The sequence below is a fragment of the Lygodium microphyllum genome, chromosome 21, assembly GCF_053477565.2.
Source record: "Lygodium microphyllum isolate KBCC chromosome 21, Lygodium_microphyllum_v1.1.10, whole genome shotgun sequence".
Lineage (NCBI taxonomy): Eukaryota > Viridiplantae > Streptophyta > Polypodiopsida > Schizaeales > Lygodiaceae > Lygodium > Lygodium microphyllum.
Genome location: NC_141155.1, coordinates 82,659,703 through 82,686,776, shown reverse-complemented (window position 1 = coordinate 82,686,776; position 27,074 = coordinate 82,659,703). Strand labels below are relative to the sequence as shown.

The window sequence follows — 27,074 nt, the reverse complement described above, 5'->3', positions numbered from 1 at the left end:
GGTTAAGACAGCCAACAAGATTCCAATTGTGCTAGGGACAATCAAGAACAAGTACAAGAAAGGTTTGCATAGGTTGCAGTATCCTGTCTAGCTAACCCCATAATTCACGATATCCACAAGAAATTGGATAACGTCTCCCGATTGTGCGGGACATGAACCTGCCATGGCTGACAAGGGTGGCATCAACAACAGAAGTCACACCTAGATGTGCCATACAGTTAAATTTGGAGCGATTCTCCTGTTTTCCATCCCAAGAGAGCAGCCATGATGAAGCTAGGGGTGATAATCAATGCATATACCTCGAAAGAGTGACCAACGAATTGCCACAATGTGAGACTTCGCATTAAGAATAGCTCCACCATCCATACTTTTAGGGGTATAAGCATGACTCAAAGAAATCCAAGATATTCTTGTATGGAAAGAGTCCTTCCAGGACTTTAAGTGTACATTCTTGGTAAGGTCATTCAAAGTGGCCACACATTGACCTCCACCTACACATAGTATCCACACACACCACCGTAGTCACCCTCACACTACCTTCTACTTCACAAACAAGGTTGCTGACATCCATACACACCATGTATATGAGGGATTGCTTCAACTAGACCTATTAGCATTACTAGCTACACTCACCCCCGGCTTACCTTGGTCCTTTATTGAGCAACCACCTTGAGTTTTCCCCATCGTATACTGCCAACACCGAGTACAGGGTCTAGAATCATCCCCCAAAACACTTGGTATGATGAGGAATGCAAGGCAAAATACAAGCAGTTTCGGATGCAAATTGCACTTGGGCAGATCACAGAGAGGGAAGCCTAGAGAGAGCGGCACCATTTTAGTTGTTGGAAATGGTGAGAGTACAAGGAAACACATTATAGGGACCTTCCCCTAATATTCAGGAGCAGGGACCATCCCCTAATATCAAAGAGCACCCCGAACAGGCAAGGCAGCACTACAAAGACACAGCTCGATGGGCTGCAGAGAGGAAACTAAGGAAGGAGTAACTATTAATGGTGAGGAAGGGGGACTGCAGGTTGCAGGGAAGGTCTGGTTGGAAGTCAGGGAACCTGCACCAAGGAAGAAAGGCTGGAGAAGGTGCAGGGATCACTGAAAGGCAGCTGTTATCTAATATCAGTTCATCATCAAACACTTGAGATCCATTTTGCTACATTTTCCTTAGTTCTAGCCAACTTTTAACAACAAGAGGATCTTCCTAACACTGCTTCATGAATCAAGCAACATAAGCAAGTCAGCCCCAAAGCTGGGGTAACATCATCTAGTCATCTGGTGCTGCTACCAACATTGGGCTATCAGGCCGCACTACCATCTTCTTTGCAATGGTCTTCTTGTCTAGTTAAAGCTGATCAATCCTGTCCAGGACAGTAAGATCGGTGCATAGTTACTCTCTCCGTGCAGAGTTGTACAGTATCCCAGAATCCTGTTCCCTTCCCTAAGGATTCTAAAACTAGGCTGAAAAAACTAGGATTCTAAAACTAAGATCAGTGCATAGTTACTCTCTCCGTGCAGAGTTGTACAGTATCCCAGAATCCTGTTCCCTTCCCTAAGGATAATGGAGCTCTAAAACTAGGCTGAAAAGAACAGAGACACAGCCCAGAGATAAAGAAGTAAAAGTTAACAGATATTTGGAAGTTTAATATGCACACAGAGTACATATGTGTGGGACCTATGCAGGAGGTCAATATTTTCCTAAAACTTAAATAGTTTAGTGAGGTATAACCCGTTTCTTGATGTGAGTCTAGGGTCAAAAAGTTCCTATATGATACAAACCATGTTGTAAGAGGTATTCTTGGAGGGGTGACAGAGTCAGTTGTCTCTAAACAGAGGTGAACTTACATTCTTTAAATATGTTGCAGGGGTTCATTCTTGATGGTTTATTTCGGCCTGAGAACTGGGTAGCACCCTGTCACCGTAGTAAAGTGATTTGCAATGGTACAGAACATGTAGAAGCATATGGAGAGATTCTTGAATCTAATGAAAATGAAATGTGCTTCAATTGCAATAGAAAACATCGATGGATGCAAAGAAAAACAGTTGCAGATACTGTTGAAGCATTGATTGGTGCATATTTAGTTGATGGTGAGCATGATGCTGCTTTGGAATTCATGGCATCCATTGGTTTGGATGTATTTGTAGATCCTCTGTCTATCAAAAGATTACAATCGAGCAGCAAGATCAATCTACATTTAATGGAGAAGATTAATGTTAAGGAGGTTGAGACTGTGCTTTCGTACAAGTTCAAGCACAAAGGCCTGCTTATTGAGGCCTTTATGCATGCTTCATTTAAAGGAAACAATGAAGCATTTACAATTGCTCCTCTCAAAGGAAACTCAAGAAGATGTTACCAGGTGATTGACAGTTATTTCTCTTTTTCCTTAATTTTGTTGATTGATCCTGATGCCACTGTATCTGCTGCAGCGTTTGGAATTTCTAGGTGACTCAGTTTTGGATTATTTGATCACACGCTATCTTTATAAAGAGTTCACCAATCTGAAGCCAGGCCAGCTCACTGATCTAAGGTCATCTGTAGTGAATAATGACAGCTTTGCCAGAGTTGCAATCCAGTACAAACTTTATGTTTATCTGCTCCATGGCTCTGTAGAACTTTCAAACCAGATAAACCAGTTTATCAACTATCTACAAAAGTTGTCAGGAAATAGCTCAGGAATTGAGCTTCCTGGAGTTTGGGAAGGAGATAAATGCCCAAAGGTTTGAAATTCTTTCTTTAGTGACTTCTTTGTTTATGTTTACTGTTTGGAATATGCTTTCAATTTCCAAGGTTTAAAAGTACTTTCTTTAGTGAGTTCTTTGTTTATGTTTATTACCCTGTCAAACAATAATGGTTTTATCGAACCTTGTGGGAACCACAATAGACAACCCTATTCTTTTATTGAGTTTATTTCTCCAGTTGTGGAGTGCTGTTTCATCACTCTGTGGTCCTCTTGAATGTGGGTTAGACTATTTACTTGTGATACGTATTTTACTTCCTGATTCCCCGAAATGTGGATTAAATGCTTGACATGAATTAGCATATCAAAGATCATACCTTACTATCCACAGCTCCACTAGTAATCATGACTCATTCAACTTTGTATCTTGTGCTGAAATGCATACTTGCCAAAAGAAAAGCCAAAAACGAAGTGTAAAGTTGATTCAGAATGGACAGTTCTTGTATACACTAAGTAAACATTCTCGAGGAACAGATCAAAGCAAATTCACATGACTGAATGCTAAAACCCACATTTCTTATTTTACCCCCTGTTGAAAGAAACTTACGAAACACGTTTCTGACGTTCGTTTCTGGCATTTTTGGCTGCTATGGATGGAATCGAAGCTAAAAAAGATAATATAATGTTGGGCAACAATGCTAGACTACATTGCTAAAGACGCCAAGATGAGGGACAAACCAAGTTCCCCTACGGGATACTGAAAGGGAGGGAAAAAAAACCCCAGGACACACACATGCTAGAACTACTACAATAGAAAGAGCAGCATACATTTAGTGCATGGCCCATGCATTCCAACATGAGCAATAGTGAAGAGAACAACTGTGAAGTGATGATCTACAGGATGCTTCTATCAAGTGGGTGTTTCTGCAGTTGAAGCAAGGCTCTCGCTTGCTCAATGAAGATGAGGCAGACCTGACTACATGTCACCTGATGCCTAAACAGCCCACTGTGCCAGAAAGGAAGGCAAACAATTGTTGTTGAGAGTCTACTAGCTGGCCAAGGTGAAGACAAGATGTGCTTCAAAATGCTCTTTTGGTCAAGCTAGCTGCTTGGAGGTTAGCATCAGTCCCCCTATAATGAGTAATGAGATTGCATTTGGACCCTTAGTTCAAAAGAATCCTGTGACAGCTCCATCCAGCCACCACCAATGCTGTTGAACTTGTCTTATCAAAGTTCACTGTGTTTGTTTGTAAATTAGGACACGAGTGATCCCAGAAATATGAGAAAAAAGGGGCTGTACTAAACGGGCTCTTGCAACAAGAGTTAAGATGTGTTGATGGGTAGTGGTACACAATTGAAAAGGTGCCTTTGAAGGAGGTGAAGGGGATTTTGATCTGAGACAAAATCTGCTAACTAATGACAACAAATCTATTGGAAGGATAGCCAACTGAACTGCATGCCTCCTGGGAGAAGAATGTCTAGAATCCAATAGGGCACTTGCAAGGTGAACGCGCATGCTTGCTCTTCTGTTGTATGCAAGATGCAGTCACCTTTGATGAAGGTAGGTTGGGGCACCTGATAGTCATGTTATCCCTGTCGACACTATCAAGCTGCAATAAGGGCTGTCAGTGTGTCTCTTCTAGGAGTGTGAGCCAATGCATGGATGGTGGGTAGTGCCACTTAGCTTGGATTTTCAGATTTCAGACAACACTTGTTAACCAATCACAACAAATCTATTGGAAGGGTAGTCAATTGCAGGCTTCCTTGAAGAAAGAAGGTCGAAAACCCAGTAGGTCCCTGGCAATGTGCACACACATGCTCACTCTTGTGTTGCATGCAGGATGAGGCTGCCTTTGGTGAAGAGAGGCTAGCACAACTGACAGTTGTCCTAGACCTTTCGACACTATTGTGAGCTGCAATGAAGGCTGTCTGCATCACTTCTAACATACATTTATAAAAAACACATCTAATATATTTAATGAAACCACAACCCAGGAGTGTGAGGCAATGCATGGATGGCTTGGCTCTTCAGATTTGAGACAAAACCTACTAATAAGCAGTTGCAAAAAATCTATTGGAAGTTAGCCAACTGCACACCTTGGAGAAGAATGAGTCGTGCTAGGCCTTTTGATGTATTGAGCTGCAGTGAATGCTGTCAATATGTCTCTCCTAGGAGTGTGGGCTAATCTTCAATGCATGGATAATGTATTGCTAGGGTGTCTTTCTCGAGAAGCTTTGAGGCTAATGTGGTGAAATACAAAAGGAAAATGTTAGCCGTAAAGAGCTTTTCAAAATTGTGCCTAGTGCATGCTAATGAGGGATTTTTTTTTCCCAAGAAATGAGAAATCCACCAATAAGCACCTTAGTAAAAACCCCAAGGTAAATATACAAGAGAAGGCACTTTGCTTGACTTGTCCAACCAATGGCAATAAATCTATTGGAAGCGCAGCCAACTCTACGCATCTTAGGGAATCATGTCTAGAACTCGAATATGGCCCTTGCAAGGCATGCACATGCTTGCTTGTGTTGCATGAATTTGGAAGGTTAAAGTAGGATGTGAGCACCTTTGGTGAAGGTAGCCATCATGCTTAGCAAAATATCTCTAGCTTGAGTTTCAACTATGAGAAGGGCGGTCATACTTTCTTCACCTAGCTGAATGCTTAATTTAGCCACTCTTTCCAAAAGAAGGGAATGCAAGTAAAAACATTGCCAAGATTTTCCTTGCGCCCTAGTGGTCTTTGAAGTAGAAGAGACATTTCACAAGCACGAGCTTGTTTGGAAAGATTAGTGTAAATGATCAAAGCGCGTTGCTTGCAATACAAGAAGTATTCAACCAGAGATGCTCCTGTATAAGGAGGAAGGTATTGTGTTAGGTTAGAAAGCCATGTAATAGGCAACTATTTTGCATGGTTTAAAGAGCATGGTTATGACCACTTTTTGGCAAAGCTTGACACTATCCTCAAGTGTAGTAAAATAAACACGTGTGGAAATTAAAGCCTCAAGCATTATTGTGCATTAATTTGTTTGCTAGGCCTTTCGACACTATTCAACTACAAGGAAGGTTGTCAATTTCTCTCTTCTAGTAGGCAACGAACCAATGAAGTATTACTAGTGTGTCATTTTTGAAAAGCTTTGGGCTAATGTGGTAAAATTCAAAAGGTGAATGTTAATCAAAACGGGCTTTCCAAAATCGTGCCTCAAGTATACTAATGAGGGTTTGGTTTTTCCAAGAAATGAGAAATATGCTAATAAACACCTTAGAAAAACCATTCATGTAAATATACAAGATAAGCCATACATATGGATTAAATGATACATCAATAGTTACAAGAGAAATCCTTATAAAAGGGATGTGTTTCACCTATCACGTGGTGTGTCGTGCCAATGAGTCCATAGTATGTTTAGTCATGCAAGCTTACCTCATACATTTTAGGCTAAGACAGTAACTATTGTAGTCCAATTGATTAATAGATCCCCATACATTGCTCTAGATGGTAGGATTGTTGAGGAGATATAATTTGGTAAATCTCCCTCATATGCATATTTACGAGTTTTTGAATGCGAGGCATTCTACTATATTTCCAAAGAAAAGTACAATAAATTGGATTCAAAGTTTGTCAAATGCATCTTTTTTGGATATGGTGATGTAGGTGAGATAGGCTATCGTCCTTAGGATCCATTGCCTAGGAATGTTATCCGTAGCTATAATGTTGTGTTTCATGAGGAAAAGATGCATAAGCAACCTGAGCATGTGATTGAGGTACACAGGGTGATCTTTCAAGAGGAGTCTCCTATTAATGCACAACCAATCCCAATTAGACAGCTTGCAATTGTTATTGATGTTCTAGTGGCCCAAGATCAATCTTTGTGTAGGACCATGTCAATGATGGATAGAGAGAATAAGACAACCAGTTTTGCGATGTATTAGAGTTTGGTATCCTCCTTATTGGTATAACCTTTCTATACATTATGTTATGGTGACAGATTCTAATGAGCCTCTTACTTATGAGGAGGCTATGCACAAAGGTGAGAACTTCTTTCCTATGGTCAAAATGACTATCGTTGGCTTGGTTTTGGCCTTGGTTGCACAATTGGGTCTAAACTTGTACTAGATGGATATTAAGACGGTCTTTCTACATGGAGATTTGCACAAGGATATCTATATGCAACGACCTAAGGGCTTTGTGATAAATGGCAAGGAATACCTAGTATGTAAGTTGAGAAAGAGTCTCTATGGACTTAAGTAAGCACCTAGGGAATGGTATCGTAAGTTTGATGATTTTATGTATTCACAATCCTGTATCCATAGTGCTATGGATCCATATCTTTACATGAAAATGGCCCGTGATGGTAGCCTTATCATTTTAGTATTATATATCAATGATATGTTGATTGCTAGGAGTTCTCATGATGAGTTGGATACTTTGAAGACTCAGCTCAAGAGAAGCTTTGAGATAAAGTTGGTTAAGCCCATTGGCACCCTTAACTTCCCCATGTGAAGGTCAATCAGGCCGATTGTCCCCAATCAGATGATGCGAGGGCCAAGATGGCCAAGATTTGTATATATTCTCATTGGGCAACTTAATGTTTGCCATAATAGCCACTAGACCTAATGTAGGAGTTGTGGCTCATTATATGGTGACACCTGGCACGCGACATTGAGACATTATGAAGGGTATTATGGAATACCTTAAGGGCATTGCAAACTTGTGTCTTTGCTTTGGCAGCCAAGATACTAGAGCCGTGGGCTATACTAACTTAAATTATACAGGATATGTAGATAGTAGGAAATCCACCTCTGGCTATGTCTTTATCTAGTGAAGGTGTTGTTTCTTGGATGTCTAGGATACAAAAATGCACTACCTTGTCTACTAGTGAGGTTGAATATATTGCAATCAACCGCTGAGGCTTGCAAGGAGGCCCTATGGTTAGACTATTTGGTTGCAAACTTTGGTATCACCTCTATGCCTTCTACCTTGCATTTGGACTCTATGAGTGTCATCTAATTGGCATATAATCTAGTCTTTCATACAAAGACCAAGTATATTGAGGTTCGTTATCACTTCATCAAAGAGGTGATTGAGAATAGGCAAATAAAGCTTGTTAAGATCTCTACAGACAAGATTATTATTGATCTTCCCAATAAAAGTCTCCTAGTGGAATGCTATGCCTTCCTTAGAAAGTTGATGGGCATAAGATGAGATAACGTCTTCCCTTATCCAGTTGTACTCATATATACATTTTGTATTTTCTTTCTCTTCACTCTTGGCACATTCACCTTTAAGTGGAAGGTTGTTGGGGGTTAAAGGCCATCTGTGCCTAGCCACCTATATTTATCTTGTACTTAGTGCCCGCACACTTGTACACTGTAGATGGCAACCACCCATTACTATTATGTTTATTTATTATTTTTACTATGGAATAATAAAGGGAATGCAAGTTACACATTGCGATTGTTGGAGTTCCCACATATCCGTCTTACTCTCTTTAGTTGGACTATTCTTAGCAACAGGCTGTTATGCTCGATCCTGGAGTGCCATGGCAGCCCATTGTTTCAGGTTTTTGACGGTGAGGGACTGAGTGAAGCTCTTCCATCTTCTCTCCAAGCTCTCTCTTGCCATATCTATTCTTTCTCTCATGCATGTGGAGGTTGAAGAGGGTTGAGAATCAAAGGGTACTCACTTGGATCGTGGAATTTCCATGTGCATCTATCATGCTTAATGGAATGCCTAACAAGCTCACTTTACGGCAATCATCATGTTCATAGATTGTGTGAGTGACTAGGTGAGAGCTAGCCTAAGTACTTTGTAGGTCGAAAATCCTAAATTAATAAGAGTATATCCTCTTGGTCCCAATGTTGAGCTCATGTAGTGCAACAAGAAATTCCATGCTGTGGAAACAGTCGAGAAATTTTTCATCAAGTCCATGTTCAGCATGTGCTGCAATCAGTGCATTCCAGGTGACTTTATCTCGAACACAGAGCTTATTAAATACTTGGTGGGCCTCTGCAAGCAAGCCACATTTGCCATACATGTCCACGAGTGTGTTGACGACATAAAGTTCTCTTTCATATCCCATTTTTACAGTTTCTGTATGTATCTGTTGGCCTGTCTCAATGGCCTTCAGGATGCCACATGCTTTCAAGCTACATGCAAAGGTAACAGAAACAGGTGTTATGCCCTCAAGCTGCATCTGTCTGAAAATGTTCAACACCTCTTCCACAGGTCCATGTTCAGAAAATGCTGATACGAGTGTGTTCCATGATATTGCATCTCTAGCCGGCAGTTGATCAAGCACATGGTGTGCTTCTGCAAGAGAGCAACATTTGCCATACATATCCACCATTGCATTAGTCTAGTAGATGTGGATTTGGGCATTCTTTGTTGCTCTTCTTCAGCATCCTGCTCAAAGTCGAGGCCCTCTTCGGCATTCTGCTCGACTATGGATGGAACCGCTTGTGTTGGTGGTGGTGGCTGCTCATACTTTTCAAACCCAAGTTCCTTAAGCTCAATAGTGGAGAGGCCGACACGGCGTAGGTAGTGAAATTGCTGCTCTTTTGTGATTCCTGTGCTTGTTGGAAGCTCTCATTCTTGAAGGCCATACTTTAGTGCTCGGGTGGTCAATTCTAGCTTCCTAATTACCTTCTCCACTGAATCATTGCCCTCTACCTAGGTGACATGTAGTACTGTGCTGAGGAAGGCTTGCCTTTGTATGTTGGCACATACCTCAGCAGCTTCTACCTTGGACTCCACAAGCACTCTCTCGCACTCAACCACCGCCAAGCATTCTGTTAAATCCCTAACGGCCTTTATGGTGTATTTTTGACAGCTTTTGGATGAGTTGGGCTATCCTTAAGGCTTAGCCACAATCCAGTATGCTCTACACCAACAATCAAGAGTGCCATTGCTTTTGTATGGATCTTAATATTCTATTTGGGGACCAAGAACATTGGTATGTGCTACCATCCTCTTTTGGAGTAGATTGAGAAGGTGGTGATTACCCTCAAGTATTTCCTAATGTGGAACAATGTGGTCATTCTCTTCACAAGGCTTCACCTCTAAATACAGCCCTCATCAACTTCTTTTAAAGTTAAAGCACTTGAGCATTTCAGACTGCTATTTCATGTCCCCCTTTTTTGTTGTCTCCTTTTCAACTTTATTTCAGTATTAATTGCTGATTGTCTCCAGCTCCATTTTGGTCATGCCCACTTCTATCCTGGGCATGGCATTTTCAGGCACACTGATCCACCTAGAAAGATGTCCCAGTGATGATTTTGTTTCTCAACAGGATTGACAATCTGAATGATACTTTCCCTCTAGTGAGTTCAGTATTCTTGCCTGTGTCATTACTTGTGTATGTGAAAGAGGAGAAATGATACGGACTTGGGGAGCTGTGACTTGGACTACAGATAGAGGACCAACTTCTGGATTTGAATTTCAGGGGAACATCTATTGCATAGTCAGGCCACGAGACAAGGATCATCCATACTCTGGACATCACCTGGATGGAGTAGATTGTAGAACCTTACCTTAAATGGGTGCTCATTTCTTGTATTATTGCATAGTTTATTTGGACATTTCTGCTAATCAATACTGGAAACTTGAAATTGAGCAACAGATTTTCATATGAGAACAGATCATCGGGGCACAAATATTATAATAAGGTCCATTTCCTCGAGATGCAGCAAGGTTATTGACCACTCACATCTGGGCAGAGATCATACACGGTTTTTTTCTGAAAGAAAATAAAATCCAGTAATAAAACTTATCCCTCAGGACATTTTTTTCCAAAGAAGAGAGTTTTATCAATAAAACCCATCTGGGCAGAGATCATACACAATCTTAGCACCTGATGACAGAGAGTACAGGGAGATATAAATATTCTTTCTTAGACATTTGGGATTCTTGCACTTTCTTCCATCTAGAAATTCTCCATATGCTTTGGCACAGCAGAGTGCAATCTGGCTTCTTATTTATCCCCTGTGCTAGCCTTTCTACCTTGAGAACATCCAGCTTGGGAGAAGTGTAATCCTTACAAGTACATTTTTTCGTGTTTGCAAATTTGTGATATTAGTACCAAAAACAAATCATCTTGGGTATTTTGGACTAAAGATGATAGAATAAATGTGTAAATTCTAAATAGCAATGCTATTAGAGTATACAAGATTATTACTTGAGGGTAATATGCCAAAACCTCTATGGTATATGCCTCACGGGATGAGCATCAGCAAAGAGCAAATATCTATCAGAAAAGGTGATTACTAGACATACTCTATTATTGTGTGGACCATGGCAGAAGTCTGCACTGCATCATGCCACAATGCAGGTCTGGACTCTGAACAACCTCATGTGCATAGCAACCATATGCATTCCTTTCTTGCACACTATCTTGAAGATCTTTCTCATTTGCCACCAAAGTGTCTTCATCCCATCGTTACACTTTTCAAGTTCCATTTGTAAGCTACAAGTTCATGTCTTATGGCCCTCTTTTCTATCCACACATTATTTCCCCTCAGTTTTATCACATAACAGACTATTAATGTTATACAAGGTGTCATGAGGACATGTGTTTTTGAAACCTCACTTAACATGTGGATTAATTTTTAATCACATGATTAAGTAAATGTCACATATGTGAGGTGCAACTGGGGTTAAAGTAAATTTATGAGCCCGAGGACTTAAAGAAATCACGGGATGTCAAAGGCAAAAGTTGCTATAAGTTATACCGCACAGGTACTTGGTAGTATTTGGTGCTAGTTGTTGGCCTAGATCATTCATTTGGCCATAAATATCAGTTGATGACACTAGAGAAGTGGCGTTCAATGATATCTAACACCAATCTGATGTTCAAAGATGGCACAAAGACACTCGGGAATGAAAGTTGCCTAGCCAATTTAATTATTGGCCAGTGGGATTATTTTTCAGGGCACCGAAATAATTATTAGATTAATTTTCAGTATTTAAAGGCGAAAAATTAATATTTAATTATGGATAATGCTAGAAAAACCATTTGGAAATACTGCCACTTGTGAAAAATGCCCATGCAAGACTAAAAAACGTCTTTAGAGATTGGAGAGAGGCATTTTTAGTGTATACAGCTTGCAAGAGAGAGAGAGGAGATGATGCTGGTCTGATTTGCAGTCATTGGAGAACCTTCTCAAGTAGCCAAGGGCAAGAGAAGACCAATCAACAGCAACTGACAGCATCTTTAGGCTGTTGAGACAGGGCAGCAGTAGTAAATGTCTGATTTTCTCCAATTCTTTGCATCTACAAGTTGTTGTGGCAGGGCAGCAGCTGCATTTGACTGATTTTCAACCATTCTTCGTGACAAAACTTTGAATTTTCTCTCTGTAGCTTTCTCTCTTATCTCCCATTTATTTTATAGCCTTGCTCCGAAGATCTCAACATTTGAACCCTTGAAGGTTGAGAAATTGCAAATTTCTCTGTTGTAAACCCTAATTTTACAGCAAAAATTAGGGTTTAGTAGAAGCCTTGGCAAGTGTGCCAAAAATTGGAAGCTCCAAGACTTGGATTCAACAAGACGGAAGGTGAATTTCAGCTAAATTCAAGTGGAGGACTAGCCAGCCATTGAATTTGGGGCATTTCCATCGTCTATGAAGTGGATAAATGCCAATTATTTGCCCGAATCAAGTGCCAAAATAGATTGAAGACTTGTTGGTCACTTTGGACAGCAAGAGGACTTTGGATTGAGAAGGGGATCAGAGAATTCCATTGTAAATCAACTTCTTCTTCAATAAAGCTAAAGAAATACCGAAAGGGGCGCCAATTTTAAGGCCAATCGGGTGTGCATTGTCCAAGATCAATAGGTAAATTTGTATTTTCAGATTTGCATTAATTGTTTTCTGCTGTAATTAAGTTGTAATCAAGGATTTACCACCCATCTACGGAAGGAAGGCTGGTTTCACAAGGCCAAAGGTACCCTCCAAAAACGGGAGTTTGCAACTACTTCTAAAGAATGTGCATTCTTGGAAAGGAATATGACAACAGAGGTGTGATCACTTCTAGTACCATGGCAGGCAATGGAAAAAGTTGCCCCTCATTTATCTACATAGAATAGTTCAGATTTAATAAACATGGGGCTCGCTTTCCGTGAGATTTTTAATTTCCAGAGCATGGTTTTCTTACAATATCATTTTTCAACCAACAATCCATGCCTGTAAATTGCCTAATCAAAAACTCTCAGATTTTTCATCTTTGCTCTCCTTATTTGTTACTATTTATTTAACTGTGTAGAAGTTCTCCCCTCAATTTTGTGGTAAGCTTGAGGGCAGTGAGCAAGCAATGAATATCAAACGGCAGCTCTTCCCCCTCTGTCATATGCAATTAAACTGCTCACAGCATGTGTGCACGCGCGCGCTCCACTAGGTGGTGGTGGGTGCTCTAGACGATGTAGGTTACACCATATTTCTAATGTGTCTCTTCTCCCTCTGTTATATGCAATTAAACTGCTCACAGCATGTGTGCATGCGCGCGCTCCACTAGGTGGTGGTGGGTGCTCTAGACGATGTAGGTTACACCATATTTCTAATGTGTCTCTTTCTGCCAGACTGCAGGTTTTTGAGATGCTACCTTTTTGTCTCTGTTTGTATAACTTTATGATGAGCATGCTCTTTGCCTTTACCTCTTTACTAGTGCCTTTTTGTCCTCTCTAATGTTCACATGTCACTACGTATTTTCTGGATTGATACCAGCAGTTAGTTCTTTACTTAGCCAACATGATTGTTCTCATGTTAATGCTGATGCTACTTTTCAGGTGCTTGGCGACTTGGTTGAATCACTGGCAGGAGCTGTATTTGTAGATGCAGGATTTGATATACACATCGTCTGGTCAGTTTTTGAGCCAATTTTGCAACCTGTAGTTACAATGAAGACTTCTCAACTTCATCCTGTGCGAGAACTGATAGAATTATGCCAAAGGCATCATTTTGAATTGACATATGATGTCGTGCGTGAAGACCGATGTGAAATCCAGTATCATGTCAGTGTATGTGATGAAGAAATAGGATGTTCATCTGGGAAAAAAAAGGAAGTTACAGGATCTGGAAAAGCTAAGGATAAAAAATCTGCCAAAAGGCAAGCTGCTTACAGCACTCTAAACAAACTGAAGGTATGGGTACAACTCTGTCACTTGCATTGCTATTGCTAAAATGAAATCATGTCTTCGTTAGTAGCTCTTATATCTGATACAGGTGGTTCATGTGCACTTGCCTCATATGAAAGCTTTCCCTATACTTGTTCACTCTGTACATAATACATCTGCATATATTTTTCCATGACCACAGGAATTGGGCTATGTCCATAGGAGCAAAAGCCCTCCAAAAAAACTGCAGAAGAGTTACAGACAGCTGCCAGCATCATCAACAGAATCTGGCTTGAAAGAGACATCTGAAAAAGGATCTGGCAGTCCAGTAGATAAATTGGCAGAATGTTTGTCCTTGAAAGTACTGACCATGGATGGCACTACTGAAAAGAAAAGTTCCACTGGCATACCCACACCTTGTTCAGATGGAACTACAGTGTCACCAAGGTGGATCAATGAACTGACAGCTGAAAGTGCAAACGACAGGATTCATGAAGAAGAAGTTAGCTTGGAATCAAGTGCATATGACATGCAAAAGAAAGCAGCACCTGATGCTTCTTTATCAGAACATGTTCCTGATGTTAGAAACGCTATAATAGATTCTTTCCTCTTGCAGATTCTTTCTGAGGAAAATCCTTCAGTGTCATCAGACATTTCCTTTAGTTCTGATAAAGCAGCTACAGCATCTGAACAGAAAAATGGCAGCAACAAAGGATCAAATCAAACCGACAACAGTTCCATGTCAAGCTGTGAACAAGCTGGTAGGACAAATTGTGTCATAACTGGGTTGCCTCTCTTCAATCATTGAGATCTTTTCTGTTTCTTTTGAAATTAACCCCAAAAAAAAAAGGTTGCAATATCTGGGCCATAGCTGGTGCTCTCAGTCATAGTGGGCCACAAACATATGTTCCTTGAGCCAAATAAGTATTTCTATCTTTCTAGGCTTTAAGGTCTCCTCCAAACGTCTCACAAAGGATGACTAACACCATATTACAGTGAATATTGTGAAAGTGTCAAAGAGTTGTTCTAAACTTGTTCATATGAATCCTTCCCTAGTTGTTCACCCATTGGAGTGGATGTGACCCATGCAACCATATGCATTAGGAATGTTGTCATTGATTTGTCTCCTTTGCACAAACCCATATTGAGCAGGGTACAATCTATCATGGACAGGCCTTTGATTTTATTAGTCAAAGATTTTGTCACCTTGTAAGTGACAATTATTAACATTATTTTCATATGAATCCTTCCGTAGTTGTTCACCCATTGGAGTGGATGTGACCCATGCAACCATATGCATTAGGAATGTTGTCATTGATTTGTCTCCTTTGCACAAACCCATATTGAGCAGGGTACAATCCATCATGGACAGACCTTTGATTTTATTAGTCAAAGATTTTGTCACCTTGTAAGTGATAATTATTAACATTATTGGTCTCCTTGTAAATGCCTGTCATGTACAAGGTGACAAAACATCGGACAACAGAATCAAAGGTTTTGTCCACTATGCATTGCCCCTGCTGAATATGTGTTTGTGCCAGGGAGATGAATCAATAAGGTCCTTGCTAATGCATATGTTGGCATGGACCACATCCACTCCAATGGGGTAGCCCAAGTGTCAAGTAACCTCACCACATGAAACGACCACACCTGCCAGCTGAAAGCATGCATGTCCCTCTCTATATAGCTGATGAGAATGGACTTCTATCCATAATAGCACACCCACATGAGCATCTATAACACACATATTCACATGAGCATCCCTAACACTCTGAAATGATGGGCAGTAACATTACTGGTCTCAAGTCTGAGAAGCTGTCACATCAGTTCCTTCCCCACACACACGTGAGTATTTGTAACACTATGAAATAGTTGTTCACTTCATAATGTTTGGTGCATGAAAGACCCATGTAAAAAGGACCAGAGAACCACGAAGGATATCTGTAAAAGAATTGATGCTTGAAGCCTCACCATCTCTGAGGAAAGCCTGATGGAGATTTACATGAGGGCATTATATGTCAACTCTATAAAAGAAATGACAGTGTCTGATGCTCCGCCAATTCACTTTTAGGTGTCTGTTCAAGGGTGTAAGTGCTGCTTAGTAATGGCCAGCCAAACAGTAGAGATAAAGAAGTACACCTTATGGTCCGTCCTAAATAGGAACTGATCTCCACAAAAAATTGACCTTACGCTGATCCCCAAGTGGTAAACCCCTTATTATAAGGATGCCTTACCTTGAATAGGTATCTTGGAGGTGCAACCATTGATTAATTTGTTTTTCAACCATCAAACTCATCATTTCAGTTTCATGGCTCCAGAACCAACAGGAAGGCTGAAGACAGGAACAAGGCACAAGTGAGAAAGAGTAAAGAAAACTGCATTTGATTGTGGCCCAGTGAATATGAAATTTGTCAGAAAATCAATTTGTTGTGTCACAGTTGCACTGGCTTCACAGGCAAGAGTGAACCAAGGCCATTGCCACAGATGGAAGTTGTTAGCCAATATTAATGCTTGGTATATTTGGACTTCCAGATCCAGTTATGCTGACTTCAGTAGCAGGAGAGACACTTTTCTCAGGATCTGAGGTTCTGGCACTTTCTTTTCTTTTGAATCACAGATGGTTTGGCATTCATAGTCGTCCAGATTGGTTATTCATTCAGGCCTTGTAATGGACTTCTCTTTGTTCTATAGCTGCTTGTTTTCTTTGGAAGTCCCTTACAGATATAATTCTGCTTTGCCTCATGACGTTTTGTCCTGAGGGGAATAGAATCATTCTTTTCCCTGAGAAAAGCTAGAAGAAGGGTAAAAAGAGAAAAGGAAAGCGACATCAAGAAGAGAAAGTGAAGGAGCAAATCACACATTCATACAACGGCAACGAAGAAGAGGGTCCCGAAACGTTAATGTAGTGTTCTGTAAGAAGTTGGAAATAGTTAAAATGTTGATAATATACCATGTCACACTGACATTGGTATATAAGGAGAGAAGTTGTAAATTTTCATTTCTTTTGACAAATCAATATATTTACAATCTTTCTCTCCCTTCTTGCTCTAAGCTTCCATGGCTTCATCTTTCCTGTCTTTCTCTCTCCAAATCTAGTCTTTCTCTCTCCTCGTCACTCTTATTCTCTCTCTTCCTGCAGTCTGTCTCTCTCCTCTGCAGTATTTCTCTCTCCTCTTTATCTCTCCCTGGTTCCCTCTCTGACAAGTGGTATCAGAGCCTAGTTTTCAGATCCTTCCTTTCTCTCTCCTTCTTTACATTTAGTTCCTTGTCAGTTTCAAGAAACCTTATTGTGTACAGGTACAGCATTGAAGAACTACAGCAGTCAAGAAGTACTGGACATGGCAGCTTTCTTAGACTCCACACAAGCTATGTCAGGAGGTTTGATCAAATTTGAAGGCATGGAGACAAAATGGCAGCTCGTTTTCCAACTTTGAGGTGAAATTTTAGGGTTCTTTTTGGAAAAAATCTACACAGGAGTTAAGGGAGAGTTAAACCAGTGCTACTTTTCAAAGAGAAGTCTTCTTCTACCTCCTTCAAGCTTTCTTGAGAGCTCCCATGGAGGAATTCTTGCTCCTACCTTTCTCCCGTGACTCCCATGATTCCAAAGGCATACATGACTTGATTCCTTTTGCTTGTAGCTCCACCTTGAGCACCATTTAACCTTGCATCATCCATGTGGCTGTTTGGAGGACGGGAGGATGTCTTCAGCACTATTGTACCACCGCGAGCTGGAGAGTTATCAATAGCACTGTTCCGAGCACTGATGTACGATACTTGAGAACCAGAAGCTGAAGCTTGAGAAGAAGAAGAAGAAGCTGAAAGAAGAAGAGTACACACAGGAAGCACAAGTAAAAGAACAAGACGGCAAAGAAGAAGAAGCAGCCGTTTCACAAGCTCCTTTTCCTATCCCTTCTCTCCAACTACTTTCCGTTGCATCCCGTTGCCATGAGTCATACCTGCCTGCAACCATCCGGCTTCTCACGAAATGCTGGCTTTCTCTCTTCTCCGAATGCAATCGTCAATCGGTTCCCTACTGTAGTTCTGGTTCAGCTCTCCTCTCTTCTAATGCACTCGTGATTCTATTCATTGATACATTTTGTGTGAGTAAAGATTTTGCGGCATCAGGTCCATCAAGGAAAAATCACGCATCATTACAGGCTGGTGCAGCATTCTCTCTGGTTTGACCATCAAGAAACCATCCTTTACAGCCAGGGATGTTCTCTGTGTTTCTCCTTCGAAGGGTACTCCATTTGAGGCACATCCATGGAGACAACCTTGGCAACTGTTTCTATTTCTGAACCAGAAGCAAGACCGCCATGCTCTTGTTCTGGGTTTGATGCCTCAATCCATGAAGCCTTTCCTGCCGGAAAGCCTGATGTTTAGAGAAACAAGATCTCTTTCAAAGTCCGCAGTGGCAAGCAAAAGACCTATAACTGGTTGAGAGGGACTAGAAGGAGGAGAAGATACCAGAAATGCAATTTCATCATCTCTCGACTCTCGACGACAAATTTAGGATTCTTTTTCCCACAGTCCGTGCTCCTCCCGAAAGAAAGTAATCTTCAAGTCAGATGATGGGATTCTTTTCCCGCGGTCCGTGCTCCTCCCAAAAGAAAGCAATCTTCAGCGAAATTTCTGAATGACTCAGTGAAGAAAGCAGTCGTTACAGTGCCTGCATACTTTAATGACTCGCAACATCAAGCCACTAAAGATGCTGGCCGAATTGCATCCATTGAAGTTCTGCGGATTATCAATGAGCCAACTGCTGCGTCTTTGGCATATGGTTTCGAGAAAAAATAATAATGAAACCATCTTAGTTTTGACCTGGGTGGAGGAACCTTTGATGTATCAGTTTTGGAGGTCGGTGATGGTGTGTTTGAGGTGCTCTCGACTTCAAAGGACACACACCTTGGAGGTGATGACTTTGACAAGTGCATAGTTGACTGGTTAGCGGGTAATTTCAAGAAAGAAGAAGGTATTGACCTGCTGAGGGATAAGCAAGCTTTGCAGTGTTTCACTGAAGCTTCAGAAGCTGTTCATTCTTCACCTGCAACTTTTCAATGTCGGCGTTCAAAGTACAGACACTCTTCTGTGCTACAGATGCCGTCTCCTTCTCTGCTTGCAGTTGACTAGGAAGTTCTACCTGCAATAATCTCATATCTGAGAAAGACGTTTCCAAGCTGATTTCTCTGTTAATAAGCCTCACAAAGCAGTTTTCAGCTGTGCCTTTTCTGCTGACAAAGAAGCTTCCATCTGTGCCTTCTCTGCTAACAGTCCACAATTGAGCACTTCAGTTGAATTCCTCCCCAACTGTAATTTTTCAACGAGCTCTTGGTGCTGAGCAAGGAAAGCGGCTATTCTGGTTTCAAGCTCAAACTTGGCTTGCAAGAGTTCAGAAATCTGCACTTCAGCTGCAGCTGCCATCTTCTTTTCATGGAGTCCATCTCCAATTCCATTTGCCCATCCTCAGTGCCAGATTGAGAGTTTGTTTGACGAGATATATTCCATTTGCCCATCCTCAGTGCCAGATTGAGAGTTTGTTTGACGAGATATAACCCCATTAAAGTTATCCTATTTCTGTTCCTCAAGGACCTTAGATGATTCACCAAGGCCTGCACTGTCAGTTAATGCTGTCTCAACCACATTGTTGTCCTGACAATCTCCATGGGCAGGTCCGGTCTCTTTCTCACTTGCAAGCAGCAGTCCAGTTTGACTGCAGCCATCTAGAGGCGTGACAGGCTCGTTCTTGATCAAGGAGCTGTCCTGCTGGTCTTCTGATTTGCCGCTCTTTCTTCTCCTCAAACCGAGCAGCAATCTTCCAAAGATCATTCATAATTCTCCCAAGTAAGGTGACACAGAAAAACCAGGTGTGTCAATAGGAGCTGAGTGCCCATTCAATGGAGCAGTCGTCATTGTGGATATGCCAGGTGTCAAAGGTTTCAGTTCAGATTCCTCTAGCTTTGAAGAAGGAGAAGGAGCCATGAACGGTGGTGTGGCAGCCTGTAATGGTGTTCCAACTTTGGGAATCTACAGAACTGAACTTCCAATACTCTGCATATCACTTTGAGGGGACATTTGAGGGGGAGATGTAATCTGTGGGGAGGATGCTGGTTGTGATGAAGTCTTTTGTTGCTGTTGTAAAAAACGCTCTTCCACCCTGAATTTGGATCATCTGCTTCATTACAGCTGGATCAGGCATAGGCTGAATGTGTTGAGGCTGCTGTGCTGCCAACAGTTGAGCAGCCTGCTGATGCTTCTGTTGTTGTATCTGAAGATGCTGCAACTGGCATTGTTGCAGCTGCTTTGACTGTTCATCTTTTATTGTACGTTGCTGAAGTAAACTCTGGCTGCTGCTGCAGTGCCTGCTGCTGCTGCTGCTGCTGAATAGAATACCTTCCATAGCCAAGGAGTGTGCACAGAAGAAGATGCTGGTTTTTGACAACAGTTGAACCATTTGAGTGGATAGAAGCATCTGAAGCTAGCAGAAGTGCCTTCAGAACGCTCTGACTGCATTGTACCACAGGCCTATCCAGAGAGAGCTGGCTTTCCTATCCCAGAAAGGTTGCTCTGCAACTCACCTTCTGTCATTTGGTTTCTGATACGCAGAGCTCGGAGTTTTAAGTGTGGCAACAGACATCCTGAAGAGAACTCATTTTCTGCAGCATGTGTCTGCTTAACTTTCAACTCATCTAGCTCTTCCAACATTTTGCTAAGAGCTGTAACAGACGCCAACTCAGTAGACCTGACATGGTCCAACTCCACTTTAAGCTAGCAATGTTCTTTTGTGTCTCACTTTCAGCCAACACTACCTGTCTTTCAGTTTCTTGTACATCAGAATACTCTTCCTTTAGTTGATTACTGCAGACTATGATCTGACTTTAAAAGTTCAATCTGCTCTTCTGTCTCTACAAGTGCAGCTTGAGCAGCAACCAAAGCCTCATTAACAGAGCCTTGTTCTTCAGTAAGTTCTTGAATTTTCTTGGAGACAACATCCAGAGCATTATTGGCCTCTTGCCTTTCTTTTATTGCTGCTTGTTTCAAATTTGTGACAGAGAGGAGCACCCCCTTTGTGCTTTCAATCTCTGCTGAGACCTTTTGTAGTTCTGACATAATTTCTTCAACCTTCAAATCGCTGAACCTGTAGAACTTGTAGAATTCTGATCAACATGTTTTAGCTCTCGTGGAAAACATCCATGAACCAACCACCATCTGAGGATATATAGGCTTTGGGGATGCAAATCAGTATACTCACTGATACTTTGTGTGCCCATGAGCTGAGACATAGGGAACGACATGAGGCCATCTTGTCAAGAATGGATCAGATGGTTCAATCTACTGATCAGACCAAGGCTTCTATTGATAAGTTGGTAGAATCCAACAAGCAACTTATGGCACAAATTGCTAAATTTATGCAGTTGCAAATGGCATCAAAAGAAGTTAATGAGAAGGCTTGTTCAAACAGTGACCCTTCAGTCCCACTTCAGCCATCCAACCAAAATGGTCATGGAGATGGGATCATTGGAAGAAGAGGCATTCCAAAAAATGGTTATGCTCATGGCCAGCATCAATATGCTGATAGTACACCTGAATCAAATGCTTATGCCTATGGACAACATATATATGCTGATGAGTATCATCCCATTGAACCTTGGCAGCAGAATGGTTATTATGGTCAATACGCTTATGCTTATGAGCATCCATCTCTTCAGCAAAATAGTTCTTATGGATGTAACAGAAATGGTTATGCTTATCAATACACTTCTAGCTTTGATCAATAGCAAGCAAGTGATTATGACCAATACAGTGGGACTAATTATCAAAGGCAGCATGCTTATGAATGTGAGCAGCAAACATCAGTGGAAGCAATTGCATATGCTCAACCTAACTGTCCCTCTTATGTGCAGCAGGGCTATTATCACCATATGCAGTATGGACAGCCATCTGTTGTACATGATGAGCATGGACAGCCATCTGTTGTACATGATGAGCATGGACAACCATCTGTTATGCATGAGCAGCAAGATGACTATGAACAGCATGTCAAAACTATCATAGAGCTGATCAATGGTGATGAACAAGTGTGTAAACTGCTATCTAAAGCTAAACGTGTTAGACACCTTACTAGTGATACAATACGGGAACTGCATGCTGCGGGCTTATGCTATCGTTGTGCTAAGCCACTATCTTGTAATCACCAAGCCACATGTAGGGCAAAGTCTGCCAAAATAATCTTGCTATTTGAATATTATGATGTTAATGATGGAGAACATCTTGTTGAAGACCATTATGGTATGAGTCCACAACAAGAAGTTCAACAACAAGAAGTTCAGTTCAAGAAGGCAGATTATGGACAGCATGTGGACTTGGAAGACCATCATGCAATGGAGACTTTGTTAGTGAGTACTATCATGATGATCGTGTTTCCAGCTGTATTTGATTTCGATCTTATGAAAGTTGATCCTATGCATGGCAAAGATACAACTTTTCCTTTTGATCCGGGAGGCTACTGGCTGATTTTGACCTCCTGTATAGATTAGTACTACTATTGAGTATTAGGTAATCTTTTCCTTTATCCCTTGTAATGCTGTACAGAGTAGTACTCTGCTCTATCCATCTCTTTAGCTTGTTTCTAGGTTTGTTTTTGAGGACACAAAACTTTTGGGAAGGGATGGATTGTAAGAAGTTGGAAATAGTTAAAATGTTGATAATATGCCATGTCGAACTGACATTGGTATATAAGGAGAGAAGTTGTAAATTTTCATATCTTTTGACAAATCAATACATTTACAATCTCTCTCTCCCTTCTTGCTCTAAGCTTCCATGGCTTCTTCATCTTTCCTATCTTTTTCTCTCCAAATCTAGTCTTTCTCTCTCCTCGTCACTCTTATTCTCTCTCTTCCTGCAGTCTTTCTCTCTCCTCTTTCTCTCTCCCTGGTTCCCTCTCTGACATGTTCTTAATTTTGTTTACCCCAAATGAGATTTATCCTTAGACAAGCAATCTAGGTTCACTAGCCATGGAAATCGAGACTTAGGAATCTTCAAACTAATTTGGATACAGAACAGTGACCTTGATAACAGGAAAAACTGTGTGGAAGTGTTCCATGGTCCACTAGCCTCTCTTCTTTGTTTGTGTCTTTTTTTTTGGAGGAGGGCTTGAAATTTTGAAAGATGTCTCAAGGGTGTACCCAAGGTCTGAACTCATGCACCCATGTACATACCCACACACTAACCACTTGAGCTACAACCCCATCGGTAACCTTTGCTTTTTCAGTAGTGGTGTTTGCTGAAAAGAGCTCGTTTTTGAAGGCCAGGCATTTCAATTGGTGACTGGCATTGAAATGTGCTTTCCAAGCAGGATATTCTGTGTTAGGTCTTTTCTCCTGCTTTTCTTGGTCAGCAAAATACTTATTGATTAATTGAATTTCTGCAGGGAGTGCCGCCTTCTCAAATGTCACTAAAGCTTGTACAAAAGGACAAGCAAGGAAAGGGCTTTATGAAGTCTGTGCAAAATACAAATGGAAGGAGCCACTTTTTAGGTGTTGCCAGGAAGATGGCATGCCCCACCGTCCCATGTAAGGAAGAGTTCATATGCTTACAGTCTATTCAATCTACAAAACGTTAGCATGGGTACAGAATTCAGAGCAGTGGCTACAAACCAGAATCATTGAATGACACTGTTTCTTGTGCTAAACCTGTACAAATCGTATGGCAGGTTCACGTATGATGTAATTGTTGAAATTCCCAGCATAGGGCAAATTCAGTGTATGGGAGATCCACAAAGGACCAAAAAGGAAGCCATGGATTCTTCAGCAAGTGAGCTGCTCCAATGGCTAGAAGGAGAAGGGCTGATCAGTTCTTGGGTACAGTAAGGGGTCCGAATCAAGTTTGTGTGAGTATCATAATGTACCAGAGGCATTGAAGTTTGCATAATGTACCAGAGGCAATTGAGGTTTGCATTGATTGTATTATTGATATTGCCAATGGCACTGTCCATAATTTCAGGTGTCTGGATACATCACTGATATCAGGGTGCTATGTGATGCAGCACCCCGCACAGATAGTTACCGGTTATATGACCAAAATGAAAACATTTGCATTTCTGGTGTGTTCCCATTGAGTCGAACCCTTTTGTCCCCCATCACAATAATGCTACCATCTCATCTCCATGTGCACATTGAAGATTTTTGGGCTCACTCATTTCTCATATAGTTCGAGCAACAGAAGACCCCCACCCCCACACACGGCCCCCGTTCTCTGCCTTGAAGTGCAGGTCACTGCCACAACTGGTTTTGACTGTAATCGGGAAATGTGGAGATAGTGCATCCTCAAACATTCGAGATTTTCATGCACATTTTGGTCTAACAGGACCACATATAATAGTACAAAAGTCACAAATAAATTCAACGGGCAACTAGGGAGCTCAAAAAACTGCCATATCTCGACAGCAAATTTTTCTTGGAGAACACCCCCATACTACACAAGTCCAAACTCCCAATGACAAAGATCCCTCAATCAAGCAATGTGACTTTGTACTCTAGAATCTTCTATTGTATATATTATTTAGAGATTTCCCTTGGGGGATACTGAACCAACCAGAAGGATCCCAAGTTTGTGGCATAAGAAGTTTGGTAATCAATAGGGCTTCTTTTTTAACGGTAAAAGTTATATCTATTCTCTCTCTCTCTCTCCCCTAAGGTTTTTAAAAAAAATTGTAAATGTGCATGCAATGTGAATATACTTTGAAAACATTCACAAATGCACACTAAAAGAAATTTAAATTTTTTGTCAATTAAACATATGGGATGAGATGATAATTTTAATGGTTGAACATGTCCGTATAGTGTATATATGCTCTTCATGCACATAAATGCATAGACTAAAAATACGTGAACAATATACGCACACATGAGTATACATATCCATGTACCCACGTACATGTATGTATATATACACATGTATATACATATTTGCTCATATATGTAAACATATATGAAAGAAAATGCAAAGTAAAGGAGAGAATGGATACACATCCATAAAATACGTATTTAGACACACACACACATATATATTCGCATATGAGGTGAATAAAGATGTGCGTAGAAAGAAAAAGAATGAAGAGTAAATTTTATGAGAGGAAACGAGAACACACTTACAAGACTACAAATAAACTAATATATATCAAATATGTATATACGTATACACACTAATAAACAAAATAGGAAATACAATAGAAAAATAATACATGTATTATACAAATATAATGTGTATGTATGTATATAATGAATTAATAATTAATTATTACATATGACAATCATTACTTCATTATTTATATTTATTATATTTATAAGTATTGATATATTATCACAAATGGTTATATATTAATTATTAATTATTTTATAAATGGCATCTTACAATTATGTAAGAAGTTGGGAAGATATATTAATGAGGGAGAGTTACTAATAATATGTTATCACATTGATATAAATATAAAATGTGATTTAATTTTTGATATTTTTATTATAATATGATTATTCTCTTATCTTACATGTTTGCACTCAACTTTTATGGCCTTTATTTTTCTAGTCTTTCGTTATTTTTATTACTCGTTTTCTTCTCCTTTTTCTCTTATCTCTTAGTCCTCTCTTTGACAAGTGCTATTAGAGCATTAGTCTTTGAATTAGTTGGTATAATTTTTTCTTGGATTTTTTTCAGAATCTTGTTGTTTCTTGGATTTACTCAAGGATAGGGTATAATTTGAAAAAATATTTTAAAGTGTAAGTATTAGCAATTAGTGAGTCATTGAATTACATTGGTAAAATTCTTAGTCCATCCTTGTTTTTCATTCCAACAAAGAAATATTGTTAAGTGTAAGTATTAGTAATCAATGAGTCACTAAATTACGTTGGTAAGATTCTTAGTTTATTTTTATTTTTTCATTTCAATTTTTTTTAATCAATCATGCATATCAGAGTATCGAAATTAATTTTCAGTTAAGCATTTTACCCTTGATTACTTCATTAGAATGCTTTTATCATGTTAATATTCCCATTGAGAAAAAACATGGATGTCGAGAGGAATTTTGGGATAATAGAGAGGTAACTTTTCCTTATTACTAAAGATTTTAAAGGGGTGCAACCAATTGACTTATGGAAAACTTTACTTGTCTCTCGATAATTTGGAGCTTATGTAAGGAGCTTATCATACCATTATATTCCTCACTAGAAGTATCTTGTGTGGAGTCGTTAAGGATCTAAAAACTTCAACTAGATAGTATTGATTGGAACTCCATTGATCAATTGTAGGGATTATACATGTTATTATATATTTACTATATGAGAAATTTTAGTCATTATACTTAGAGCAAGGAACATTTATTTAGTGAAAATAAGGTATTTAGATGTTCATTTGAATGAATTGTTAATTATTTGTAAGTGTTATAGATCATTTCACATTGGTTATAGATTTTACATAGAGTGTTGTACTCAAACAATGAATTGGAATCACTTTTGAAAGGTTTTTTACTGGGTTACATGTATTATAGAGAAATTTAGAGAATTTTCAAGAGCCATACAAGGTATTTCATGTTATATTGAGCTCCTACCAATCAAACACAATGTTCCATGAGGTTGGAAGATCTTATCTTGGACTTAGGAGAGGCAGATACACTAAAACAATGCTTTAATATTGTGCAAGGTAGTTCTAAATAGAAGTAAATAAATATTTTTAGAATATATATATTTTTATTTTAAACTTGAGTGTTATAGCTTATTTTTAAGAATTATTCGCGAGCTTTGTTTTTTTATCGAAAAGTTCTTGATTCCAATATTGAAGTCAAAAGGTATAACCATTTTTGTATTAGGGGGGTCTACTAGGATTATACTTTACTAGTGAGCAAAATTTATTGGAAATAAGGGAAAGAATAAGCCTAATGATAATGTTCAACAACAAATTAGAAAAGTACGTGAATGGTTATTGAAGATATGTCATGATGATGAAGATTCATAAGAATATGTTGCATATAGTACTATTAATGCTACTCTTTGTAACCATGAGACTAGGCATTCCATCAAACGCGTGAAATTGGTTTCTAAATTGGATCAGGTGATTGAATAGTTGGTTGGATGCAATATGTAAACCAAGTCATGGAGCATATGGCTCAATCTACTAAGGATTCCTTGGAGAAGTTTGCTTCTTCCATTAGAGATTCTTTGGATATACTTAGTACTCATATCTCTATGCTTATAGTAGCACAAATGGTAGACAAAGAGTAGAGATGAACATGACTTTTAA

The 27,074-nt window shown here is 39.9% G+C and overlaps 1 protein-coding gene across 4 annotated transcripts in view; it reads left to right on the top strand.

Annotated features, from left to right (window-relative positions):
- DCL4 (dicer-like 4) overlaps positions 1–24,445 on the top strand; it is a 174,107-nt gene extending 149,662 nt beyond the window's left edge. For 3 of the 4 annotated variants that reach the window (XM_087662142.1, XM_087662144.1, XM_087662145.1), the window contains 7 exons: positions 1,875–2,366; positions 2,437–2,727; positions 13,461–13,814; positions 13,990–14,548; positions 23,215–23,356; positions 23,497–23,673; positions 23,787–24,445. In XM_087662142.1, coding sequence (XP_087518268.1) covers positions 1,875–2,366; positions 2,437–2,727; positions 13,461–13,814; positions 13,990–14,548; positions 23,215–23,356; positions 23,497–23,653 — 1,995 coding nt within the window. In that variant the 3' untranslated portion in view covers positions 23,654–23,673; positions 23,787–24,445. The remainder of the gene's footprint in view (positions 1–1,874; positions 2,367–2,436; positions 2,728–13,460; positions 13,815–13,989; positions 14,549–23,214; positions 23,357–23,496; positions 23,674–23,786) is intronic. The other variant, XM_087662143.1, reaches the window with a different exon arrangement.
- The last annotated feature ends 2,629 nt before the right edge of the window (positions 24,446–27,074 follow it).